Genomic DNA, 23,305 nt, shown 5'->3' with positions numbered 1-23,305 from the left:
GAAATAAAACAAAATCAAAGAAAATATCCAGTCTAATATCATGACATGTATGTAATATTGATACTACTATGTCCCGATCACATTTATTGCTCCCGATCCCAATTGTGATCATTTGAAAATGACGTGATCGGCCCCTATTTCGTCCGATCACGCGATCGGATCGGGACAACCCTACTCTCAACTAGCGTGTTAGTTGCAGATCTGCGATCTCCAAGTGCGAGGTAGAAGTGACACCTTTTGAGTTTGTACTGCTACTCTTGCTACATTCAAATTTTAATCCCGAAGAGAAACATCATTGGATAAGATGTTGTTCACGATCCAAATAACAGCTTCTTCTACATTCTGTAATTGTGTAGACTTCTTTTAAATGTATCAATGCCAGATGTCTAACAGTAATTTAACTCCTGAGGAGCGCAACATTTTTATTTTTATTAAATACTTTTTTTTTTTTTTCTTTTTTTCTTTTTTCACCTAAACGTCATCAGTGATGTTCATTGCAATGCCATTTCAATGCCACTGGTCATGATATTTGCATATAAATACCCCCCACAGAGGCTGAAATTCACACAAATTAAAAATGTCTGGACTCAATGTCTTGAAAAAATTTGAACCTAAGACTTTTGACCTTTACCCTAATAAAAGTAGGTACAGTAATTGTAATATATGTTTTTTTCGTTATCATTAGAATGTCTAGAACATGTTTTATTCATTATTGTGAAAGATATCCCCCAAATGTAAATTATTAATTTATTATATTATTGTATAATTATTATATAATTATTATAAATTTCTCATCAAACTTTATTTTTTTTTATTTTTTTTAACATATTATTTAGTCTTACTCCTAGTAGTACAAAGTAGTAGTAAGGTTGAAATCTATTTTTTGCAAGTAGAAATTAATGCGGGTTAATTAGAGGGTTAAGCCAAATGGACCCATAAATAACTGGTCCATTTGCTTTCATGTTACACTCTCAAGAGTTAAATATCTTTAATGGTCCACGGACCACTGGTCTATAGCATACAGTAGACCCTATAGGATTCTCCAGTTGTTTAGTCACTGGCTGACTGTTGGCTTACTGTCACTGTTGTGATGCTGGTTACTGTCTGTTGCATCATCGTCAGTGCCACTCTGGTGTGCATGCGGGTTGCTGGTATAGGGACCTAGAAACAGAGATGGGTTATAATACGACTACAGACCGCAACAGTCTCTAAAAGAGAAGGTATCTTACTTAACCCATTTAGGCCTGACCCCAAAATAAAAATAAAATCTTCTAAATCCTCCAGTTTTCTGAAATGAATGTTTTCACGATTTTTCAAAAATAGCAGACCTACAAGCTCGTAGCGCGCCACTCGGTGGCGCGCTATGAGCTTGTAGATCTGCTATTTTTCAATAGCTAAATTATAACAATGTTTAAAAAACACCAAAAGTAAAAGTATCAATATGGCAATGTAGAATATACTCCGCTGCAAGTAAAAGTCCGGACGTGAGTCATATAGTACAAAAGTATTGGTATGGAAATGTACTTAAAGTACCAAAAGTAGAAAGTACACCCTTTATGCAGAATGTTTCATTTCAAGTTTTCAAATTGATAAGAATCTTTTGAAAATAGCCAAAATGTGTATAGGGCTGATGTGGTGTTTTGCAATAATAATGAAAATCTACAAAGTAAACTAACTAGTAACTAAAGTTTCCAAATAAAATGTTCTGTAGTGGTGTAAAAGTGCAATATTTGCCGCATTTTGCGCGGGAACCCCTTTTGGTGTTAGCATCATGTCATGCTTTAGCTATTGAAAAATAGCAGATCTACAAGCTCACAGCGCGCCACCGAGTGGCGCGCTGCGAGCTTGTAGGTCTGCTATTTTTTTTTAATCGAAGAAACATAGCTTTTTTTAAGAAAACTGTCGTGGACGTAGAAGATTTTTTTTTTAGAATCTGATCTCGGGTCAGAATGGGTTAAGTGCCGTACTCAGGTAAACGTACCTATACACCGCTGAGAGTGAGACGATAAGAACAGATCACAGATCAGTATGTAGGTCGCCATCACGGCGGCCACGGCGGAAAGAGAGAGAGGGGAGAAAGGTGGCTCAGACAGGTTGTGGAAGAGGTGTGTGATCCATGATGTTTACCACCGGCGTAAATCAAGGCTCCCTTTCAGCGTGGTAATGTCTCCCCCGGCGCGGCATTATTATGATATTAATACACCCTAAATCTGTCTGCTCCCCTACAGGGCTGGCAGCATTCTTTATGGTATTGACAGCATGCCAGATTTACGCCGCCTGAGGACAGTGCCTATTGTGCGAGACCTGGTGAGTTATCTACTGCAACAAGGTTATGTGTGATTTATGTCCAATCTATAGCCCAGGCATGGCCCCGGCCGGCCCGCCACCGGCCACCGCACGTCGCCCACGGAACGCTGCTGTGTGTGTGGGGGGGGAACGGTTCCTTTTTGGGTTCATGATCCAGGTCAGGAGCGGATGATATCGTGACGTCATGTTGTAGTCATTGTTCTGTGTAGTCATCAGGCCCGGAAACCGTCAATCTGGAACTTCCTGAGGCAATTTTTCCCCCAATAAAAGCCGGAGGCTATACGAGAGAACTATAGTCACACTTTTATTGGGGAAGGTTTTTTTTTATTCTTCCGGTTTGAAGGGAAAGGAAAGTTCCAGATTGAGAGTTTCCCGTCACTGATGACTACAAAACAATGACTACAACATGATTGTAACGATATCATCCTGATGACTACAAAACAATGACTACAACATGATTGTAACGATATCATCCTGATGACTACAAAACAATGACTACAACATGATTGTAACGATATCATCCTGATGACTACAAAACAATGACTACAACATGATTGTAACGATATCATCCTGATGACTACAAAGCAATGACTACAACATGATTGTAACGATATCATCCTGATGACTACAAAACAATGACTACAACATGATGTAACGATATTATCCTGATGACTACAAAACAATGACTACAACATGATTGTAACGATATCATCCTGATGACTACAAAACAATGACTACAACATGATTGTAACGATATCATCCTGATGACTACAAAACAATGACTACACCATGATTGTAACGATATCATCCTGATGACTACAAAACAATGACTACAACATGATTGTAACGATATCATCCTGATGACTACAAAACAATCACTACAACATGATTGTAACGATATCATCCTGATGACTACAAAACAATGACTACAACATGATTGTAACGATATCATCCTGATGACTACAAAACAATGACTACAACATGATTGTAACGATATCATCCTGATGACTACAAAACAATGACTACAACATGATTGTAACGATATCATCCTGATGACTACAAAACAATGACTACAACATGACGTAACGATATCATCCTGATGACTTACAAAACAATGACTACAACATGATTGTAACGATATCATCCTGATGACTACAAAACAATGACCACAACATGATTGTAACGATATCATCCTGATGACTACAAAACAATGACTACAACATGATTGTAACGATATCATCCTGATGACTACAAAACAATGACTACAACATGATTGTAACGATATCATCCTGATGACTACAAAACAATCACTACAACATGATTGTAACGATATCATCCTGATGACTACAAAACAATGACTACAACATGATTGTAACGATATCATCCTGATGACTACAAAACAATCACTACAACATGACGTAACGATATCATCCTGATGACTACAAAACAATGACTACAACATGACGTAACGATATCATCCTGATGACTACAAAACAATGACTACAACATGACGTAACGATATCATCCTGATGACTACAAAACAATCACTACAACATGATTGTAACGATATCATCCTGATGACTACAAAACTATGACTACAACATGATTGTAACGATATCATCCGCTCACCCGACCTGGATCACGCGGCGATTTTAGTAACACAGACCAAGCTTTCTTCCGAGGTGGAAAGCCTGGTGACGCGAGGTTATATACCCCCCCCCCCCCCCCCCCCCCCCCCCAATGCAATAATGGCACTAATTATTTCATCAGACGCAACTCGAGACAACCAAAGCAAGGGAACAAAAGAGACTATTGGAGTTATTAGAGCGATAATGAGCTTCGGCCGGAGGAGAGAGAGAGGATGTGTAATCTCAAATGCAAAATGTCTTCATGAAACCCCCAAAAAACAAAGGAAAACGAACTCCGCTCAATATGCAACTAATAGAGGTGATGGAGATTAATGGGCGATAACATTGACCGGACCAAACCGGCAAAAGAACCCAAAGCTCGAGGCTGCTGCCGTGAATCACAAGAGCCAACGCCTATTATGCCTATAATGAAACGCTTTAGGGGGGGGGGGGGGGGAGCGTTTAGGTCGCGGAGTGTCACGCTGATGTTTGTTTTTAATGCAACAGAATGTGTTATTATAATGTATTCCACACATAGAACGACAGCTCTATTCGCAATGCACTGCAGTATACTGTACCAGTCGAGTCCAAGTGCATGCAGACACGCGCGCGCGCGTGTGTGTGTGTGTGTGTGACACACACACACACACACGCTCGCTCGAACGCACGCACGCACACACACATCCATATACGCAGTCCTCATTCCCGCGGAGTGCTGACGCAACCTAGTCTGTCCGATGTCATTATTCCTGGTGTCTGTTTATAACCATTTTATATCTGTCTGTTTGTTATTGTATTGTGTGTCTTGTCAGTGTTTGTTTGCCGTTTGTCCTCATGTAGAATGAAAGTAAGACTGAAGTAGTAGCCTCTTGACAGCCTGTTTTAAAGTGAACAAATTGACTGGACTTCCTGTCCATACAGAATCTAAGGAAACTGTTTTTTTTTTAAATGAGACTTTGACTAAATGCATTGTCAATGGCGAATGATAAAGCACCTTGATGTAGCATTACATGTAGCCTGCTGATGAATGTTTAATATGACAGTGAACAACATGAGTTGATGCTGCCTATTTGTCCATATCTCTCATGAAATTAATAACCAACAATGTCTTGGTAAGTATGGGTTGTCGTTGTTTTCTTTTTCAATTATTATTTAATTTTCTTTTTCTTTTTTTTCCTTTGCGTGTATATTTGCTATTCTTATACATAGACCCATAACAGCTATGGGTGATATTTTTCAGTGAGTTGTCAGATTTCAGCCTCACTGACGCTTGACATTATTTAACCACTTAAACCATTATACTTCACTGATCGGGGTACACCAGGGGTCTACACTTGGTCCCTCTCCTTTTCCCCCTCTACAGCAGTGGTTTTCAACCTTTTTCATGCGTCAAGGCCCATTATTTATTTGGTATTTGAGCCACGGAAAACCATTTGATGACATTAAGCTTCTCAAACGCAAGGCTTTGAATATTTTGTCCACAATTCCATGCTGTATTTATGTTGGCACCATAGGAGAGATAACAGGCAAACGATCACAATATCAATTCTTCTTACATTCTCTAATTGTGTAGACTTCTTGAAAATTAACCCATTCTGACCTGAGATCAGATTCTAAAAGTGTCTTCGATTTTTCAAAAATAGCAGACCTACAAGCTCGTATCGCGCCACTCGGTGGCGCGATATGAGCTTGTGGATCTGCTATTTTTCAATAGCTAAAGCATAACATGATGCCGACACCAAAATGGGTGCCCGGTCAGAATGGGTTAAGTAATGCCGATGTTTAACAATAACGTAACTATTGAGAGTGGACGATGAAACCCAAATGGACCCATTTTTGGTTTCATTATTATACACTCTCAAGAGTTAAATATCTATAAGGGTCCATTTGGTTACCAACTCTCCGGAAACCCCCCTCATGGACCACCGGGTGAAAAACCACTGCTCTATACAGCAAATTTCTTAGCCTGAAAATAGCTGATCTGCAAGCTCACAATGCATTGCGTTGTGGCAGCGCTTTGGGAGCTTGTACGGCAGGTCTGATATGCTTTTGCCGTGGCCATAATAGGGTACGCTAAGGGTTCATGTGGTTAAATATCGTTGCTGTGCCTCTGTTCGGCGGGTGCTTAAACATGAACTTGAACTTGAACACGAAATGTTGACAACTCAACCCAAAAATATATGGGAGGACTTCATTGACTTTGTGATTTAACTGTGTGAGGCTTTTAAATCGTGTAAAGGCGACCACCCGAGCAAAGCCTTTTACACCTGGGGGGATGAAGTCAGTAGATTTCTTTTCGATCGATCTTTAATTGGTCCTTTTCTTTCTTCATGCCTCTCCTTCCGTCCCCCCCCCACATTTTGCTGTGCGATTGCTTCAAGGCAGCAGCAGCGTTCTGATGATGACGAGAGGGTTCCTATCGTTTGTAAAAAAAAAAAAAAAAAAAAAAAGAACCCCGTGCAAACAAAAGCGAAACAAAAAAAACCAAAACCTGTTGATAATTGATTTTAAAAAAATAAAGCACTTATGGATATATACTTGGTATACCATCTGGACACACAGGGACATGACTGTAATTTGCCTGCAGCAATGTCAGCCGTGCTACTTTGCATGTTATACTTGAACTTGAAACATCGACGCTCACACACAGATCATGTAGAGTCCCATAGATCTTTGCTCCATGGCCTCTCCTCCATGGATCTTTACCATAGCCGGGCTGCTCCATGGCCTCTCCTCCATGGATCTTTACCATATAGCCGGGCTGCACAAAGCCAAGAGGGTCGTTGTGGTAAAGAACCGATCCTACTATTATCGTCAGCTGTCACCCATTATCCTCCCCGTTACATAACCAAACCGCTACTATAGAATGGGATAAGTGTCTATCTATTTCCCTCTCTATCTCTGCGGTCACCCACCCAGGCTCAATGGAGAAGAACATAGTAGCTACAGTAGCGTGCGTGTGTGTGTGTGTGTGTGTGTGTGTGTGTGTGTGTGTGTGTGTGTGTGTGTGTGTGTGTGTGCGCGTGTGCGTGTGTGTGTGCGCGTGTGCGTGTGTGTACACCGTAAACGTGTGAATATATGTCTATGTAAACGTGTGTGTGTGTGTGTGTGTGTGTGTGTGTCTGTGTGTGTGTGTGCGTCCGTGTTACATGTGTGTTGTGCGTGTGAGTCACAGTGTCCTGATTGTGAGTCGTCAGCCGGCTTCACCCATACATGAGTGTGCATTGTCTCGCGCTCTAGAGGCCCCCGTATGCGTCACACACGTACTGCACTGTGCAGGGCAGACGACTGTATAGAATGTATACCGTATACCACGTGCGTCACACCAAAACATGGGACCAGATATGAAAAGTGCCAAGCATGACTGCAAATGGGCTATTATGCTGCACACAGAATATCTCTTCCTACTTCCGGGCTGCGTCCCTATATATTAGGGCTGACCTCGATTAGTCGAATAGTCGACTAATCGATCGGAACGGGTCTCAGTCGACTGACCACCTCTTAGTCGATGTTCATCAAAAAAAGAAAAAAAATCTTTTTTTTTTCTTTTTTTTTTGCCCCAAAAAGTTGTATATAAAAATACAATATTTACAAAAACATACAAAAATATTGTATTATTCCACTAGGTCTGTGGGGGACATAAACACATTTGAACATTCTGAATCTCCAATGTGCATGTGGAGTGTGTCTGCCTGTGTGGCAATGTGCCACTGCCTGTGACTTGAATCGCACAGTGCGCTGGCCTGATAGACTCCAGAATCTCAATCTCACCTGCTGTGCTCAATCTGGCTAATGACAAGCCTCTCAGTTGTTAAAAAAAAAGATTTGAACAGTCAGAATGTTCAAATGTGTTTATGTCCCCCACAGACCTAGTGGAATAATACAATATTTTTGTATATTTTTGTAAATATTGTATTTTTATATAAAAAAATTTGGGGCAAAAAAAAACAGCAAATTTATTCATCTATCAGTCGACTATACAAATCCTTAGTCGGGGACAGCCCTAATATATATATACTTTCTTCACAGGTGTTACCGATGATACTAATTAAGACTCTGTTCCATTATTGTGCAGTGTTTCTCAAACTTTTTTTTTTTAATTTCAAGGACCCCCATCATGACTCTGAGAGTGTACCAAATGGACCCGTACGTACAGATCCATTCGGTTCCATTTTCACACTCTCAGTGTTACACACCCGTATACGCGGGGGGGCCATTTGGAAACCCACTCAAGGACACTTTGAGACCCACTGGTGTCGCAGAGTGTTTCCAGCGAGCAGCACGCTGACTCCGTTTGACCGGAATGGAACAGAGCCTTCATTAGTGTCAGCGGTAACACCTGTGACGGAAGTATAGGGAATGGGGCCCGAGTTCTTTCCAAAATGGCGTGTGTGTGTGTGTGTGCGCATAGAGCCCATTAGCAACACTTTGATGCATGAATGGCACTCGTCGTGACTTATATATAAGGACTGTATAATGTCTCGCCGGCGAGCAGCACAACCTGTCTATATATAGTGCTTTCTGATGCGCCAACGCAGCAGTCATGCATGGCAGTCGAGACACCTATGCACTCAGTATGGATAAATTATTTTGTCACTCTTTTTCTTTAAACCGCTTCACTGTTTCTCAGGACCCTTCGTCCCCCAAAGCTGATCCCTAACGCAATCTCTTGTTTCCCCTCATGCTCTTTTCCACGGCTTTCTGGAACGCACAGGCCTTGGTGAGTTCTCTCTCTCTCTCTCTCTCTCTCTCTCTCTCTCTCTCTCTCTCTCTCTCTCTCCCTCCCCCCCCCCCCCCCCCCCTACAATGATGTGTGGATGCTGTTTTTACACAGACAGACGCATGCAGTCAGCATGTGTCGGCCTGTGTCCATGGATCTAACATAGACCTGTCTCATGACTCTCCTCTCATACCATCTCACCCCCCATAGCATCACATTACTCCCCATATAAACAACCTGACACAGCATAGAGGTCCAGGGCGCAAACTTCAAGATAAGAGTGTTGCTTTCATATTGCATATCACTCCGGATGCATTTTCCGTTCCCTTTCACAGATACTTTCACCGATACTTTCATTTATTTATTTATTTCTTCCACACCCCCCTCTCTCTCTCCCTCCCTCCCTCACTAAATTATTCATAGTGCTTTTACAGGCTGTTAAATTCTATGTGTTGACTTGCGTGGTCTCTTGCAGAGAGTCTTACAGTACCATGTGTAAATTCATTTAGCACCGCTGATGGGCATAATGATGTGGGTGGATTTCAGCTGTTGACATTTTCCTCTCTCTCTCTCTCTCTCTCTCTCTCTCTCTGCTCGCCCCACCCCGCCCAGACCCTCACTGCTCGAAAGGCAGGCATCTCGTTCGCTCTGGTGAACCGCTCCACCCTGAATAACGAAGACCTGGTGAGTGGCTCTGCTGTGTGAACCTGCACTACTGTCCATGCCCGGCTGCCTATACTGCCTCTGTTGTTGTATAACACACGCAGACACACACGCACGCACGCACACGCGCACACACGCACGCACACACAGACACACACACACACACACACACACACACACACACACTGCTGTAATGGAGGCCAAGGCCCTCATATGCAGCGGAGGCGGAACGGAGGGATAGATACTATACTGCATGGGGGGAGGCTGCTGAAGGAGACTCTAATTCAATGTTCTCTGTCTCCAATTCGGGGAGGGAGGGAGTCTTGGCAAGATGAGACGCAGGGGGGGGGGGGGGGGGGGGGTGGTGGGTTGGGCGATGTCGGTGGGTGGGTGGAAGTATGCACGCATGGATGAATGGATGGATGGATGAGCATCTTAGCGTTTGACCACTTTAACCATTATTTGACATTTATATAGCCATTGAAATAATGATCTACATACAAGCTTGTAGAGATCTGCTATTTTTGAAAAACCATGAAAACAGGGTTGCAAATCTTTGAATATGTATTCTTTCCCACAGTGAACGTTTAACAAAAAAGAAAAAAACTCAATCTTTGCTTCCATATCATAATATGGGTGGGTGGAAGTATAAGTATAAGGATGGATGGACGGCTGGGGACAGAGCTAATAAGAGGTTGTGTCAGGACACGCACTGTACTGCTCTGTGTGGGCGGGTGGGAGCGAGGGAGGAGAGGGAGGGAGGAGAGGGAGGAGAGGGAGGAGAGGGAGCGGGTTGGTTGTGGGGGGTGGGGGGGGGGTCTTTGGAACGCTGACAGACTGTCAGAGCTCCAGACTCGGTTTGCCTCCCTGCAATAGTGTACTTGATGGATGCACCGCGATGGGATCAGTGCCAGGAACGCCGCGCGTATATAGGCTTCTCCTTCCTCAGGGGAGGAAAATTGGATGCATTGCATTAGTCAGCGGCCTTATTTCTTTAAATGGGCCGTCACTATCCAACGAGACCCCCCCCCCCCCCCCCCGCCCCAAACCCCACCCCCCTATAACTGTAACCGTCACGCTTTTATTTATTCATTCATTTGTTAATTTGTTTCCTTGCTTCTCCTGCGTGTGCAGTTTTACAGTATAGGGCCGGCCTCTTAATCTACACGCGGGGTTGATGCCGTGAATGATGGCCTCTGAGGTCTCCGCACTGTGTTCTCCTTCTGTCACGCGGCGTCAGAGTACAAGGCAGGAGAGAAAGGAACGGGAAGAGACGAGCACATCAAATGGCCATGCGTGCGTTCAGAAGTGACCGTGGTTATTCGCGGTGGTGGAAAAAGTACTCACATTTTTAGCCTATAGCCCCTCCTATGTCCAGCTTTGAGGATTTGCGCACACACAAAAAATGGTGTTAACGCAAACATTGAATGCCATTGGCAATGAATGGTACAGTATACTTAAGTGAATGTACTTGGTTACGTTACACCACTGCCGGTTCATTAGTGATGTTGGATGTTCTGTAGTGAACATACTTGTGTTTGTGTCATTGTGAACAACATGGTACTTATGTGCAGATGGCAGTGTTTCAGCAGGGCCGTTGTCGTGCTTCAGTGGTGGACATGGTGCTTTAGAGACACATGGAGAACAGTGGTGAACATGGTGCTTTAGAGACACATGGAGAACAGTGGTGAACATGGTGCTTTAGAGAATAATTGTTATGGGGATCAGTTTTGAACATGGTGCTTTAGAGAATAATTGTTATGGGGATCAGTTTTGAACATGGTGCTTTAGATCAGGGGTTCTCAACGTTTTTGGCTGGGGACCCCCGTACATGCTTTGGCCATGTCTCGCGACCCCCGCCCCCCCTCCCCACCACCAATACACAATGACTCCAAAAATGACCTTAATATTAGAGAAAGGAATACTGAAACCAGGTATAATCATTAAGGAAAGTTTATGCATGCACTATGTGTACTATATGTAAACTCTCCAACTCGCAACCCACGGTTTGAGAACCCCTGCTTTAGGAGAGGGCAACGGCGTGGAGAACAGGATCTCAATCGATGCTCAAAGTATCTGGATCTTTCTTTCTTCCTTTCCTGTGCTGACCTCTAAAGCTCTCTATCTCTCTCTCTCTCTCTCTCTCTCTCTCTCTCTCCGCATCAATAACGATTGCGATCCATTCCTGCCTCCGGGTGCTGCATGGGGAAGGCTTATGATTTGCAAAGCAGCAAGTATAGCACGACGCCATTTCTCAGAGAAACGAAAACAAACGGACCTCATATCAACTCAGCTTCAGACTATAGAGACTATACCGAGTATAGCCTGGCGAAGCTCGCACAGTATATACGACTGCATGGACAGTACACACAGTGTACATCATGTACTGTAATAAACAGTTTCTTTGTGTTTCTCGCAGGCCAACTGCATGCGTGGCCCCATTCTGTGTGACGTGTTTGTCTACATGTCCGCATGCCTTATTGTCTGTTTTACGCACACACGACTTGGCCTTTTCCGCGCGGCCCGTGTGCCCGCATGGCGCCATGATGCATGGAGGCTGAAGAAAGGCCACATGAGGCCTCCCTTGACTGTGAACCGAGTCGAGGGGGCCGTGGGCCTCCATTGAAGGGGACGGCACGGACTTTAGGGGGTTTTGATGTCCTTAACGTTTCCCCGATGGTGGTAGGGGGGGGGGGGGGGGGGATGGTGGGCTGGGACTGACGAGGCGATGAGCGAGGGTGGTTGATGATTGGTGGCAATGTGGGGGGGGGGGGCAAAGCCTGCAGATTGCACCGTGGTTAAGTAGGGCGAGCAGATGTCGGGAGAGTTTTTTTATTTCTACGCATTACGTCCACGAGAGCGCATCCCCTATGTGAGAGGACTGCATGGACGGAACCTCATACCATATGCTGTTTAGGAGGAGAGGAGGAGGGAGGGGAGGGGAGGGGAGGGGAGGGGAGGGGAGGGGAGGTGGGCATTGCAGATATGGAGGGAGGGTCACCGTGCCCGCTGTGTGTCACTAATGTCACTGACCTGTCAGCTATGTCCAGTATAGACTGTCCGCTGTGATACTGGGCAGATGTTTTTAGACCAACTAATCCAGCCCCCGTCCTCCTCCTCCTCCCTTCGCCTCTCTCTCTCTCTCTCTCTCTCTCTCTCTCTCTCTCTCATCCTCTTGCCATCTGATCTCTCTCCAAGCCTCAATCTCTCTCTAGCTTTCTCTCGCCTTCTGTCTTGCTGTTTCTGTATCACTTCATATCTCTCTCTCTCTCTCTCTCTCTCTCTCTCTCTCTCTCTCTCTCTCTCTCTCTCTCTGTATCACTCATCAATTTAGGTCAGTCAACAGACAGAGAGAGTAAAGTGATAAAGCGAACGATCTATGCCTAAAGTGTGGCATTTCAGCTGGTCTAGTGACAATTGTAATCTCTCTCTCTCTCTCTCTCTCTCTCTCTCTCTCTCTCTGTGTGTGTGTGTGTGTGCGCCCGTGTGTGCGTGTGTCTCTCTGTTTTTTAGAGCAGAAACAAATGGTTGTGTGTGTGTGTGTGTGTGTGTGTGTACTGTGTGTGTGTGTGTGTGTGTGTGTGTGTGTGTGTGTGTGTGTGTGTGTGTGTACTGTGTGTGTGTGTGTGGGGGGGGGGGCTTTCCATGCGTTGTGTGGTCTCATTGCCGTAGTAAAATCAGGTGGTGATAAATGACGGTTGGTTTCAGCTGTGAGACTGATCAAAGGACAGACCACCTGTACGCTATAGCCTGGGATTGGCTGTATATCATTGCTTGATAAAGCTCACTGTTCTACACCATATATCCATACCTCACGCTGATGGGTGATGTCAGGCGTCGACTAATTCACCAAATGCATGCACATTCATGTTTGATTGCATTGGTCATATAATGAATAGCGTACATGGCCAATGTAGAATCAAATTGTGATTGGCCAGAATGAGACGATGTATAATGATGTACAGTACGATGATAAGAGCGCCTCTCACTTCACATGGGTGTGATTTTTTGAGGGGTTCTCCTATGCCCAGCTTTGTGCGCCTGTTTTTTTTTTTTTTTTTTTTTTGGCTGAGCACGGAATGTGATGTATGATGATGCATGATGTATGATAAGAGCGCCCCTCAATTCACACGGGTGTGATTTTTATTATTATAATATGAAATTGTTGCTGACGGCCAGGAACCTCCTATCTCCATATTTTAAAGATGGGGTGCTGTGATTTTTTTGTATTTGATCTAGTTTTGCATGTGTTTATGAGGTGACAGTACTTCATTAGAGCCCTTGGCGTGGTTGTTATGTGCAATGATGTCTTCCCTTTGTATTTAGGGTTTCTTCCTGGAGGCTGAAACCTTGAGAGTCAAACGAGAAAAAATAAACAGTAATATAGTGACATCACAATATCATCTCCTCCCCTAACCGCTCCCCCTTTATCGTACAACCACAGCTGTGGGTGCGGCTTCAGTTCAGGTGGATCACCACCCATCACCACCCACCAGGCAAAAAAGGCATACTTAATGAACTGGTGGGCGTGTCCACATAAAAACAACATTTTAACAAATACTGTACACTTTTTTGAAAAAACACCTTGAAAAAACCATGGCACTCCATCTTTAACCCATTCTGACCTGAGATCAGATTCATACGAGGTTTCCACTGGGACACACACTGGTCTGACGAACCCATTCTGACCTGAGATCAGATTCATACGAGGTTTCCACCGGGGACACACTGGTCTGACGAACCCATTCTGACCTGAGATCAGATTCTAGAAATGTCAGTCGTTCTTCGATTTTTCTAAAAATAGCAGACCTACAAGCTCGTATCGCGCCACTCGGTGGCGCGATATGAGCTTGTAGATCTGCTATTTTTCAATAGCTAAAGCACGACATGATGCCAACACCAAAATGGGTTCCCGTTCAGAATGGGTTAACCTTTTGGGTTTTTCGCATGTTCACCCATACCCACAGCGTCACACGAAAGCATCAAAAGTAGCAGATCTGCGAACGCGAAACAAGGTTCAGGTTCAATGTTCAAGGTCTTTAATGATGTCCCAGAAGGCCAATTAGGTTTACAGCAAGAGTAGTGGTTTAAAACATACAAACAATACAAACAATACAGCACAACAACAGACATGAGACACCATAGCATAAACAGAGGTCTGGGGCGCATCTATAGTGCAGGTATAGAATCAAAGATAAAAAAATAAGAAAGGCTATACATTCAGAAAAAGTGCTATAGGATATAAAGTGCTTGAGCCTTGTTTCAACATATCGTCACCACACTTTACATGTTACTGGCAGCGTTGACAAAAACGTGGCATGGCGCTATAGATCGTGACTCGTGAGCCACGCGTTATAGAGCTTGTAAATCTGCTATAACTTTTGCCACTTTTGAACTCGAATCCCATGAAAAGTACAACGGCTTTGGACATATGAGGTTTTTCCGCACCGACGGAAGGCGGTATTCTAATGCAACCTCTGATCCGTGTCGCATGTGTCGGCCGGGCCCAGTCACAAGCAGCAGCATATTGATTCCCCCCAGTGGGGGGGGGGGGGGATGGTGGGATGGATGGAGAAGATGCCGTTAATATAGATGGAGATATGAGAGGTGCGGACAGAGGCTCCGGAGGTGGATGAGGATGGTTGCTCATGACAGTTATAGAATCAGCATGAGAAACCGGAGAGGAATATGGCTGATGAAAGCAGAGAGGAGTTGCTGTCGGATTCTATATACTGTACGTAGCTAGATTAAACCATTACGTCCTGCAAACGACGTCTGTGTCGCCTGACAGCTTTTAACCCATTTTTGACCTGAGATCAGATTAAAAAAAAAAATGTCTTCTACATCCTGACAGTTTACTGAAAAAGCCATGTTTCTATGTCAGTCGTTCTTCGATCTTTCAAAAATAGCAGACCTACAAGCTCGTAGCGCGCCACTCGGTGGCGCGCTATGAGCTTGTGGGTCTGCTATTTTTCAATAGCTAAAGCATATCATAATGCTAACACCAAAATGGGTTAACCACTTTTAACCATAAACTTTAGCTGTTGAAAAATAGCAGATCGAGTGCCGAGTACCTTTGAATACCGGTATGCTTTCACCGCAAACGTTTTTAACTCATAACTTTCACTTCTGCAGGGGAGTCCCTGGGACAACATTATTTTCTGATCAGGGTCGGTGGCTATAATTATATGTAATTGTTGTGCTCCTTGACATGAACTAGTTTGCGAACCACTGCTATTAGAAACGGAGGTTTTTCCAGAAAACTGTCATGATTTGTAGAATGGTCTCGGGTTTAAATGGTTTAACCCATTTGGGGGGGGGGGGGGGGGGGGGGGAACCCCTTATGTAATGCTTTAGCTATTTTTGAAAAATCGAAGAACGACTGACATAAACATAGCTTTTTTCAGAAAACTGTTATTTTCAAACAGACATCAAAATGGGTTAAACCTGCTGCCCAGTGCTCAGGGCCTCCAGGGGCTAACCACAGACTTAATGTCCATGTGACTGACACATGAAGCACACTTCATTCACATGCGTATACCATCCCACTGGCCCCCATTTATCAATGGAGTGTATGTATACCATCCCACTGGCCCCCATTTATCAATGGAGTGTATGTATACCATCCCACTGGCCCCCATTCATCAATGGAGTGTATGTATACAAACCAGCTTAAAGTACAACTTTTGTTTCATATAAGCCAATGTTCATGTTTTAGGTTGTTATTAGAGCTGTTATATTCAGAAGATCACGGGATCTATTGAATGTGAAGGAGGACATCGCCATACAATTTTGTAAAAAAGAATGCTACGCAATTGATTAGCGCAATGCATTGCAAGCTTGCAGATATGCCGTGTCGGCTATTAAACTAATAAATCAATAATGTTAAAAAATGCGACAATTTAAAACTTGAACATTTTGGACAATTTGACGCAACGTCATCAATCATTTAGTTTCTGCATTCATTTGCATTCCATTCAGTAAACACTGTTTTATGTTGAGTCCTGATGCTGGTCATTGTTGATGGTTTTCCCTGGAGCAGAACAGAACAGTATCAATCCGGCCACAGGTGAAATACAGAGATGTTTTACAGCTCTCATGAACCTTGATTTCCTCAGCAGTGGCTCTTATAAAAGAAGGAGTTTAAAGGAGAATTGCTAGAAGGCTTTCTTACCTTTATTTGTAGTTGTTACTGTCCCCACCAAAGAGCTCCAGGTGTTATTTTGTGCAAAAGCTCATATTTTGTGCAAAAGCGCTATTTCCCCTACCATAAGCCCCCAATGAATTGAATTGCATTGAATTGCATTGAATTGAATGGGGCTATGCAGTGTTATGGGGCGCTTATTTCAATGGAAATAAGCAAATCAGCACAAAAACCCAATCCCCATTGAGAGCTTATCCCATTCTGACCTGAGATCAGATTCATACGAAGGTTTCCGCCGGACACACACTGGTCTGATGAACCCATTCTGACCTGAGATCAGATTCTAGAAATGTCAGTCGTTCTTCGATTTTTCAAAAAATAGCAGACCTACAAGCTCGTATCGCGCCACTCGGTGGCGCGATATGAGCTTGTAGATCTGCTATTTTTCAATAGCTAAAGCATAACATGATGCTGACACCAAAATGGGTGCCCGGTCAGAATGGGTTATATTAGGGGAAATAGCCAATGATGCACTTTTGCACAAAATAACACCTGTACCTCTTTAGTGGGGACGTACTGTAACAACTACAAATAAAGGTAAGAAAGCCTTCTAACATGGAATTCTCCTTTGATTAAAAAAAAAGCAGTTAATTAAGTCCTTGGCAGACATTGAGTTAACAACATAACATGGTTGTTTGCCTGCTTAGTGAGGGAGACAGACATTGAGAAGAAAGTACACATTAAAAAAGTCATTGCACCCCAGTTAGCTATCAGCTCACGTCACGTCTGTTGTCCCCGGGCACGCAGGTAGTCAAAGAAAACAAACGCATAACAGCAAGTGCACTTACACCTACAGCAACACGCTTCATTAACAATCCATCACTGTGCGGTAGAATCAATATGACAAATACAGTCAAAACAAGGCAATCATGAGCATACAGTAGTTGTGCCGAAATTAGCCAAAGCTTGATGCTGGTTTTCTTTTATCACGGCAAATTGTTTAAGGCTGCTACTATCAATAATTATTATAGTGATTATTCTAATCACTATTCTAACAAAAGCAACTATAGTTACTATTTCCACGAGCCTTTGGATGGGAAAGATTTGCTTTCTAGGCTGCTGATCCGATTATTAATTGATTATTGAATTTAATGATCAATTATCGATTATGTTTATGTTTATAATCGCTCAAATGGTTTGGTCAACAGTTCGAAACTCCATTACATACAAATGTCATGAAAATGAACAGTGTCTGTGAGAGACAAAAAATACGTCAAGTCGTGGGAAACCATATGTCCAAAACTGTTACTTTTCAGTACTCGAATCAAGATTGACAAGCTCAAAACATGTCATTCACGCAGCCTTTTGAGCTTGTAGATCCGCTATTTTGGATACTTTTGTGCGACACTCTAGTAATATCAAGTATAGGTAGTCTTGCATAGCCAGACAACTGTTCCTCAATTCGTCTAGTACGGCATTCATTTACGAAAATAAAACACACACAAAATGCATAACACATTTTGGGGGCGGGAACCCCTTTTGGTGTTTGCATTACGTTATGCTTTAGCTATTGAAAAATAGCAGATCTACAAGCTCGCTACGAGCTTGTAGATCTTCTAGCTTGTAGGTCTGCAATTCTTTTTTAAATCGAAGAGCGACTGACGTAGAAGACTTTTTTTAAATCTGATCTCGGGTCAGAATGAAAACTGTCAGGATGTGGAAGACATTTTTAGAATCTGATCTCGGGTCGGAATGAAAACTGTCAGGATGTGGAAGACATTTTTAGAATCTGATCTCGGGTCAGAATGGGATAATATGGAGATAGCAGGTTTCTGCCCCGACAGCAACGATACCCTAACTTGTGGAAAGGCTCGTTAGAGACATTTAAATCTGGTGCAAAGGGTTTCCTGGCATGGGAGGGGCAGTACATCTGCTCTGTCTCATCTTCCCATGATTAAAACAGAAGTAATTTACAACATTTGTCTGCCTCTCTCTCTCTCTCTCTCTCTCTCTCTCTCTCTCTCTGGATATCTCATTAAAGGTCCTTGTCCTGTATTCATAGGGCATATGCCACGGTGGCTCAGAGCATCCACGGTCCCACACTGTTAGATTGTCCCCTCGCCTTGTCATCTGGCGTCATTTAATCATCCCTGTTGTGTTTTCCGTGCAGCTGTGTGTGTGTGTGTGTGTGTGTGTGTGTGTGTGTGTGTGTGTGTGTGTGTGTGTGTGTGTGTGTGTGTGTGTGTGTGTGTGTGTGTGTGTGTGTGTGTGTGTGTGTGTGTGTGTGTGTGTGTTTGTGTGTGTGTGCGTGTGCGCGTGCGACTGTCAGTATGTGTGCGACTCTGTGTGTGAGTGACGTGCGTGTGTGTGTGTGTGTTTGTGCGTGCGTATTTGTGTGCGCACACACGTGTGTGTGTGTGTGTGTGTGTGTGTGTGTGTGTGTGTGTGTGTAGTGTTATTTAGGATCCAGCAGTGCTGTTGAGCTGTAATTCATTGTTAGCACACATGGGGCTTGAGAAGTGGGGGTTGGAACAGAAGTGAAGAGGAGTGGAAGAACTCGATAGAAGAGAACACTGCTGTGCAGGGCTGAGCTGTACCCCCCTCCTCTCTCTCTCTCTCTCTCTCTCTCTCTCTCTCTCCATCCGGACACAACACAACACACACTGTAAAAGCCTTATTTACTGCGGCCCATTGATTCTCCCATCAAGGACCGGCCCCCGTTATTCAGTGAGACCAGCCCTCGGTAAAGCATTCGGTTTGAAGAGGCTTCCCTTTTTACAGTAAGCAGTCAGGCTATAGACAGCCACAGGGCGGCCCAGCCTGCACCGTAGAGTATTCGTTCTTTTCTTTTTAGAGAGGCTTTTGACAGTAAACCACTCACCGTGAACAAAGCCAGCTAGAGACGAGGAGGGAGAGGCTGTTAATCTGGACCTTAACGCAACGTAACACTGATTTACTCACACAGCGGCTGACCTCGCCATTCACGATCGGGCCTCGTGAGCTCATCGTGTCGCGCACGTTCCGCTTAGGAGAGGGTGTACTGTGCATAATGCACCCTGCACGAGAGGGACTTGTTTGGGGAAAATCCTGCTATACGCTGATGAATGGATAATTCAAGGAGGGGGCGGTGGTGTACTTCGATAACTGCCATCCCTCTCTACTGTAGAGATGCAGTGTCTGCATCGTAAATATCGCTCCACTAAGAATGCAGACGCAACATATCATTTTGAATTAGGTCCGCCGTACTACTTTAGACTACTGTAAAAAAAAGTTTGTTTTATGACATCTGGCTTTTCCTGCCCCCCTCAGCGGATGCAAGAATATTGCCCAGTCTTTTGTTTTTGTTTAGTTTTTTGTTCTTTTCTTTTTAACCTCTGTCTCCAGATCAGATCTAGGGAGTGAGCGTCCGTGAAGAGCAATCAAAGTGCTCATCTCTCCATCTCTGACTTAAAACTGATCCCTTGTCCATATTAGAACGCAACACATTCAAGGTTCATTTTATCATCATTTTCATTATTTCCACTCTTCTGTCTGTCTGTCTGTCTGTCTGTCTGTCTGTCTGTCTGTCTGTCTGTCTGTCTGTCTGTCTGTCTGTCTGTCTGTCTGTCTGTCTGTCTGTCTGTCTGTCTGTCTGTCTGTCTGTCTGTCTGTCTGTCTGTCTGTCTTTCTTCTTCTTCTTCTTCTTCTTCTTCTTCTTCTTCTTCTTCTTCTTCTTCTTCTTCTTCTTCTTCTTCTTCTTCTTCTTCTTCTTCTTCTTCTTCTTCTTCTTCTTCTTCTTCTTCTCCTTCTCCTTCTCCTTCTCCTTCTCCTTCTCCTTCTCCCTCTCCCTCTCCCTCTCCCTCTCCCTCTGTCATGAAAGTAGGCCTCAATACCTTATCAATTATCACCCAGCTGATGACTGCTCGGTTACGATTGGCACTCTTAGTGTCTGTTGTTCAGGGACCTTGCTCAAGAACCTTACCATACCTTGCTCAAGACCGCACGCATCGTTCAATCATATTCTGATTGCGTACAGCCTCTCTCTATACGCACTGTGCTATACGGTCGTCTCGTAAAAACTCACCTCTCCATAAATTATCCTTCCTTCTTCCTTCCCCAGAAACACCACGTGTTCAAGAAGACCGTGCAGGCCCTCATCTACCCCATCTCGTCCACCACGCCCCACAACTTCGAGGTGTGGACGGCCACCGCGCCCACCTACTGCCATGAGTGCGAGGGCCTGCTGTGGGGCATCGCCCGCCAGGGCATGCGCTGCTCCGAGTGTGGCGTCAAGTGCCACGAGAAGTGCCAGGACCTTCTCAACGCCGACTGTCTGCAACGTGAGTTAGACGGCAGCTCGGTGCATTTTCCCCCGAGGTCACACTCTCAGTGGTGGAAAACAAAAGTTCTCACATATTTTACTTAACCCATTCTGACCTGAGATCAGATTCGAACGCACAGAAGAATGGTGGTTCTTTAACGCATTTTGCCCTGAGATCAGATTCTAAAAATGTCTTAAATCCTGACAGTTTTCAAAAATAGCAGACCTACAAGGTCGTAGCGCGCCACCGAGTGGCGTGCTACGACCTTGTAGATCTGGTATTTTTCAATAGCTAAAGCATAACATGATGCGAACACCAAAAAATTAAAAGTATCAATATTACAATGTAGAATTAACTATACTCTGTTACAAGTAAAAGTCCGGAATTCAAAATGCTTGAGTAAAATGACAAAAGTATTGGCATCAAAATGTACTTAAAGTACCAAAAGTGAGTATTCAAACGTATAAAACTATTTTGAAAATAGCCGATCTACAAGCTCACAATGTGTTGCATTGCGATTTGCGACGCATTGTGAGCTTGTAGATCGGCTATTTTCAAATGGTCAGAATGTATATAGACCAGAAGTGGTAACTGTATGTTTTGTAGTAATATTCAAAATCTAGTACAGTGGTCCTCAACAGGCGGACCGCGGTCCACGACTGGACCGCCGCGGCACACCTCTCTGCGGACCCTGGAGAAAAGGCCTGGGCCGTGGCTCAGCGGTCCAGGCACCTTGGCTGGTAATCCAGTCTGGCAGTGTGCCGCGGGTTCGACTCCCCATCCCGACAGGAAATGGGGAGAGAGATGGGGGAGTGACCCCCCATCTCTCTCCCCATTTCCTGTCAGCCTATACTGTCTATCCCTCCATAAAGAATATAAAATAAAGGCGAAAGCCACAACAAAACATAAAAAAACCCAGAATAAACAGAATAAAGAGAAGAAAAAAAGTCACCGCAACCGCAAGTTGAATTCTCCGTTGTATTCGATCAATGCCGAGAAACGCAATTAACACTCTTAATGTGTGTATTATGGGCCGGCATGTCATGATGACAATGTTGCGCTGACTGGCTCACATTCACACATTCAGTTGAATGAAACAAAATTGGATTTTTGGTGAAAGTGAAAGAGCTATACAAACCCGGTTTGTATACCTTGGTAATTGGTTTGCGTGCGCATGAGACTGGACCATGGTCTTGTTCAAAAAATATTTGTGGACCCCTGATCTAGTAGCTAGTAACTTAATGTTCAAATAAATGTAGTGGATTAAAAGTACACTATTTGACTCTGAGATGTAGTGGAGTAGAAGTAAAAGTACAGTAACACATTGGAAATACTCAATTAAGTACAAATACCTCAAAATTGTACTTAACCCATTCTGAACGGGAACCCATTTTGGTGTCAGCATCATGTTATGCTTTAGCTATTGAAAAATAGCAGATCTACAAGCTCATAGCGCGCCACCGAGTGGCGCGCTACGAGCTTGTAGGTCTGCTATTTTTGAAAAAAATCGAAGAACGACTGACATTTTTAGAATCTGATCTCAGGTCAGAATGGGGTTCATCAGACCAGTGTGTGTGTGTCCAGTGGAAACCTCGTATGAATCTGATCTCAGGTCAGAATGGGTTAAGAAGAGTACTTAAGTAAATGTACACCACTGCACACATACTCTCCATACACAGCATGGAGCTTGATTGTTTTGTAGACTCGTGTTGTGGTTGAGGGTTTCATGGGGACGGCTGTTGGACGGTATACATTGATTCTCCATCTCATTTTACTGTACGTACAGTCGTAACAGGCTTCTCCTTCCAAAGAGGGGGGTGGCCGGTTCTCTCTTTATTGCGTGTTATTCATTTAGAGTTTTGGACGGAGCATTGGAAAGCAGAGAGGATAAATTGGCAGGATTCGGTTGCCAAGCCAATTATGGGGGTCAGGCACCGTGATTAAGCGCGGTCCAGGATTTCCACATTGATTATGTGTTGCCTGCGAACGCACAAAAGCTAAAAAAAATAATGCCTATTATGCATATCGGACAGAAACCTCTTATACCTCCAAATCTTATTTGTGTTTTGTCATAAATGAATGCCCTGTAGCTACTTGATCACACAGAAGTAGAAGATCCTCGAAGCGATTAGATCTACTGCTACTTTTGCCGTTTTAGAATTTGAATCCTTTGAAAAGCAATAGTTTTGGGATATAATGAGGTTTTCCCCCACAGGAAGAGATGATAAGATATGGACGAGACAAGTCTTGTCAGTTCAGCCAGAGGTCATATTGTTCCGTTTGAATAATAACAATGGAACAAAGAACCACAAAGAACATCAAGCGAAGGTGATGTTACGGTGCTTTGCGTAACGTGCGTGCGTTCCCCTTCCGGTGACTGCTGCGAGCGACGGCACATTAACACCCACTGGTTTTTATTGCTCGTGGGAAATCTCAAAGCAGCATCTCCAGTCGTACACAGCGTACCCTGTCACAGCGCCGGAGTGTCACACGGGTTCCAGGGCGATGCTCACGGCAATTCCTCTCACACCTTAACTGGATT

At 43.9% G+C, this 23,305-nt stretch overlaps 1 protein-coding gene across 1 annotated transcript in view; it reads left to right on the top strand.

The window, feature by feature from the left end:
• The window catches only part of unc13c (unc-13 homolog C (C. elegans)), a gene marked incomplete at both ends in the record, with an annotated part of 309,285 nt that overhangs the window by 25,855 nt on the left and 260,125 nt on the right, over positions 1 to 23,305 (top strand). The window contains 3 exons of the mRNA XM_083759363.1: positions 2,229 to 2,307; positions 9,286 to 9,339; positions 20,562 to 20,781. Of these exons, the coding sequence (XP_083615489.1) occupies positions 2,229 to 2,307; positions 9,286 to 9,339; positions 20,562 to 20,781 (353 nt within the window). The remainder of the gene's footprint in view (positions 1 to 2,228; positions 2,308 to 9,285; positions 9,340 to 20,561; positions 20,782 to 23,305) is intronic.

The sequence above is a fragment of the Protomyctophum parallelum genome (assembly GCF_964188405.1).
Source record: "Protomyctophum parallelum genome assembly, chromosome: 2".
NCBI lineage: Eukaryota > Metazoa > Chordata > Actinopteri > Myctophiformes > Myctophidae > Protomyctophum > Protomyctophum parallelum.
Note: the sequence above shows the minus strand (reverse complement) of the source record. Positions and strands in the feature narration are given on the sequence as shown.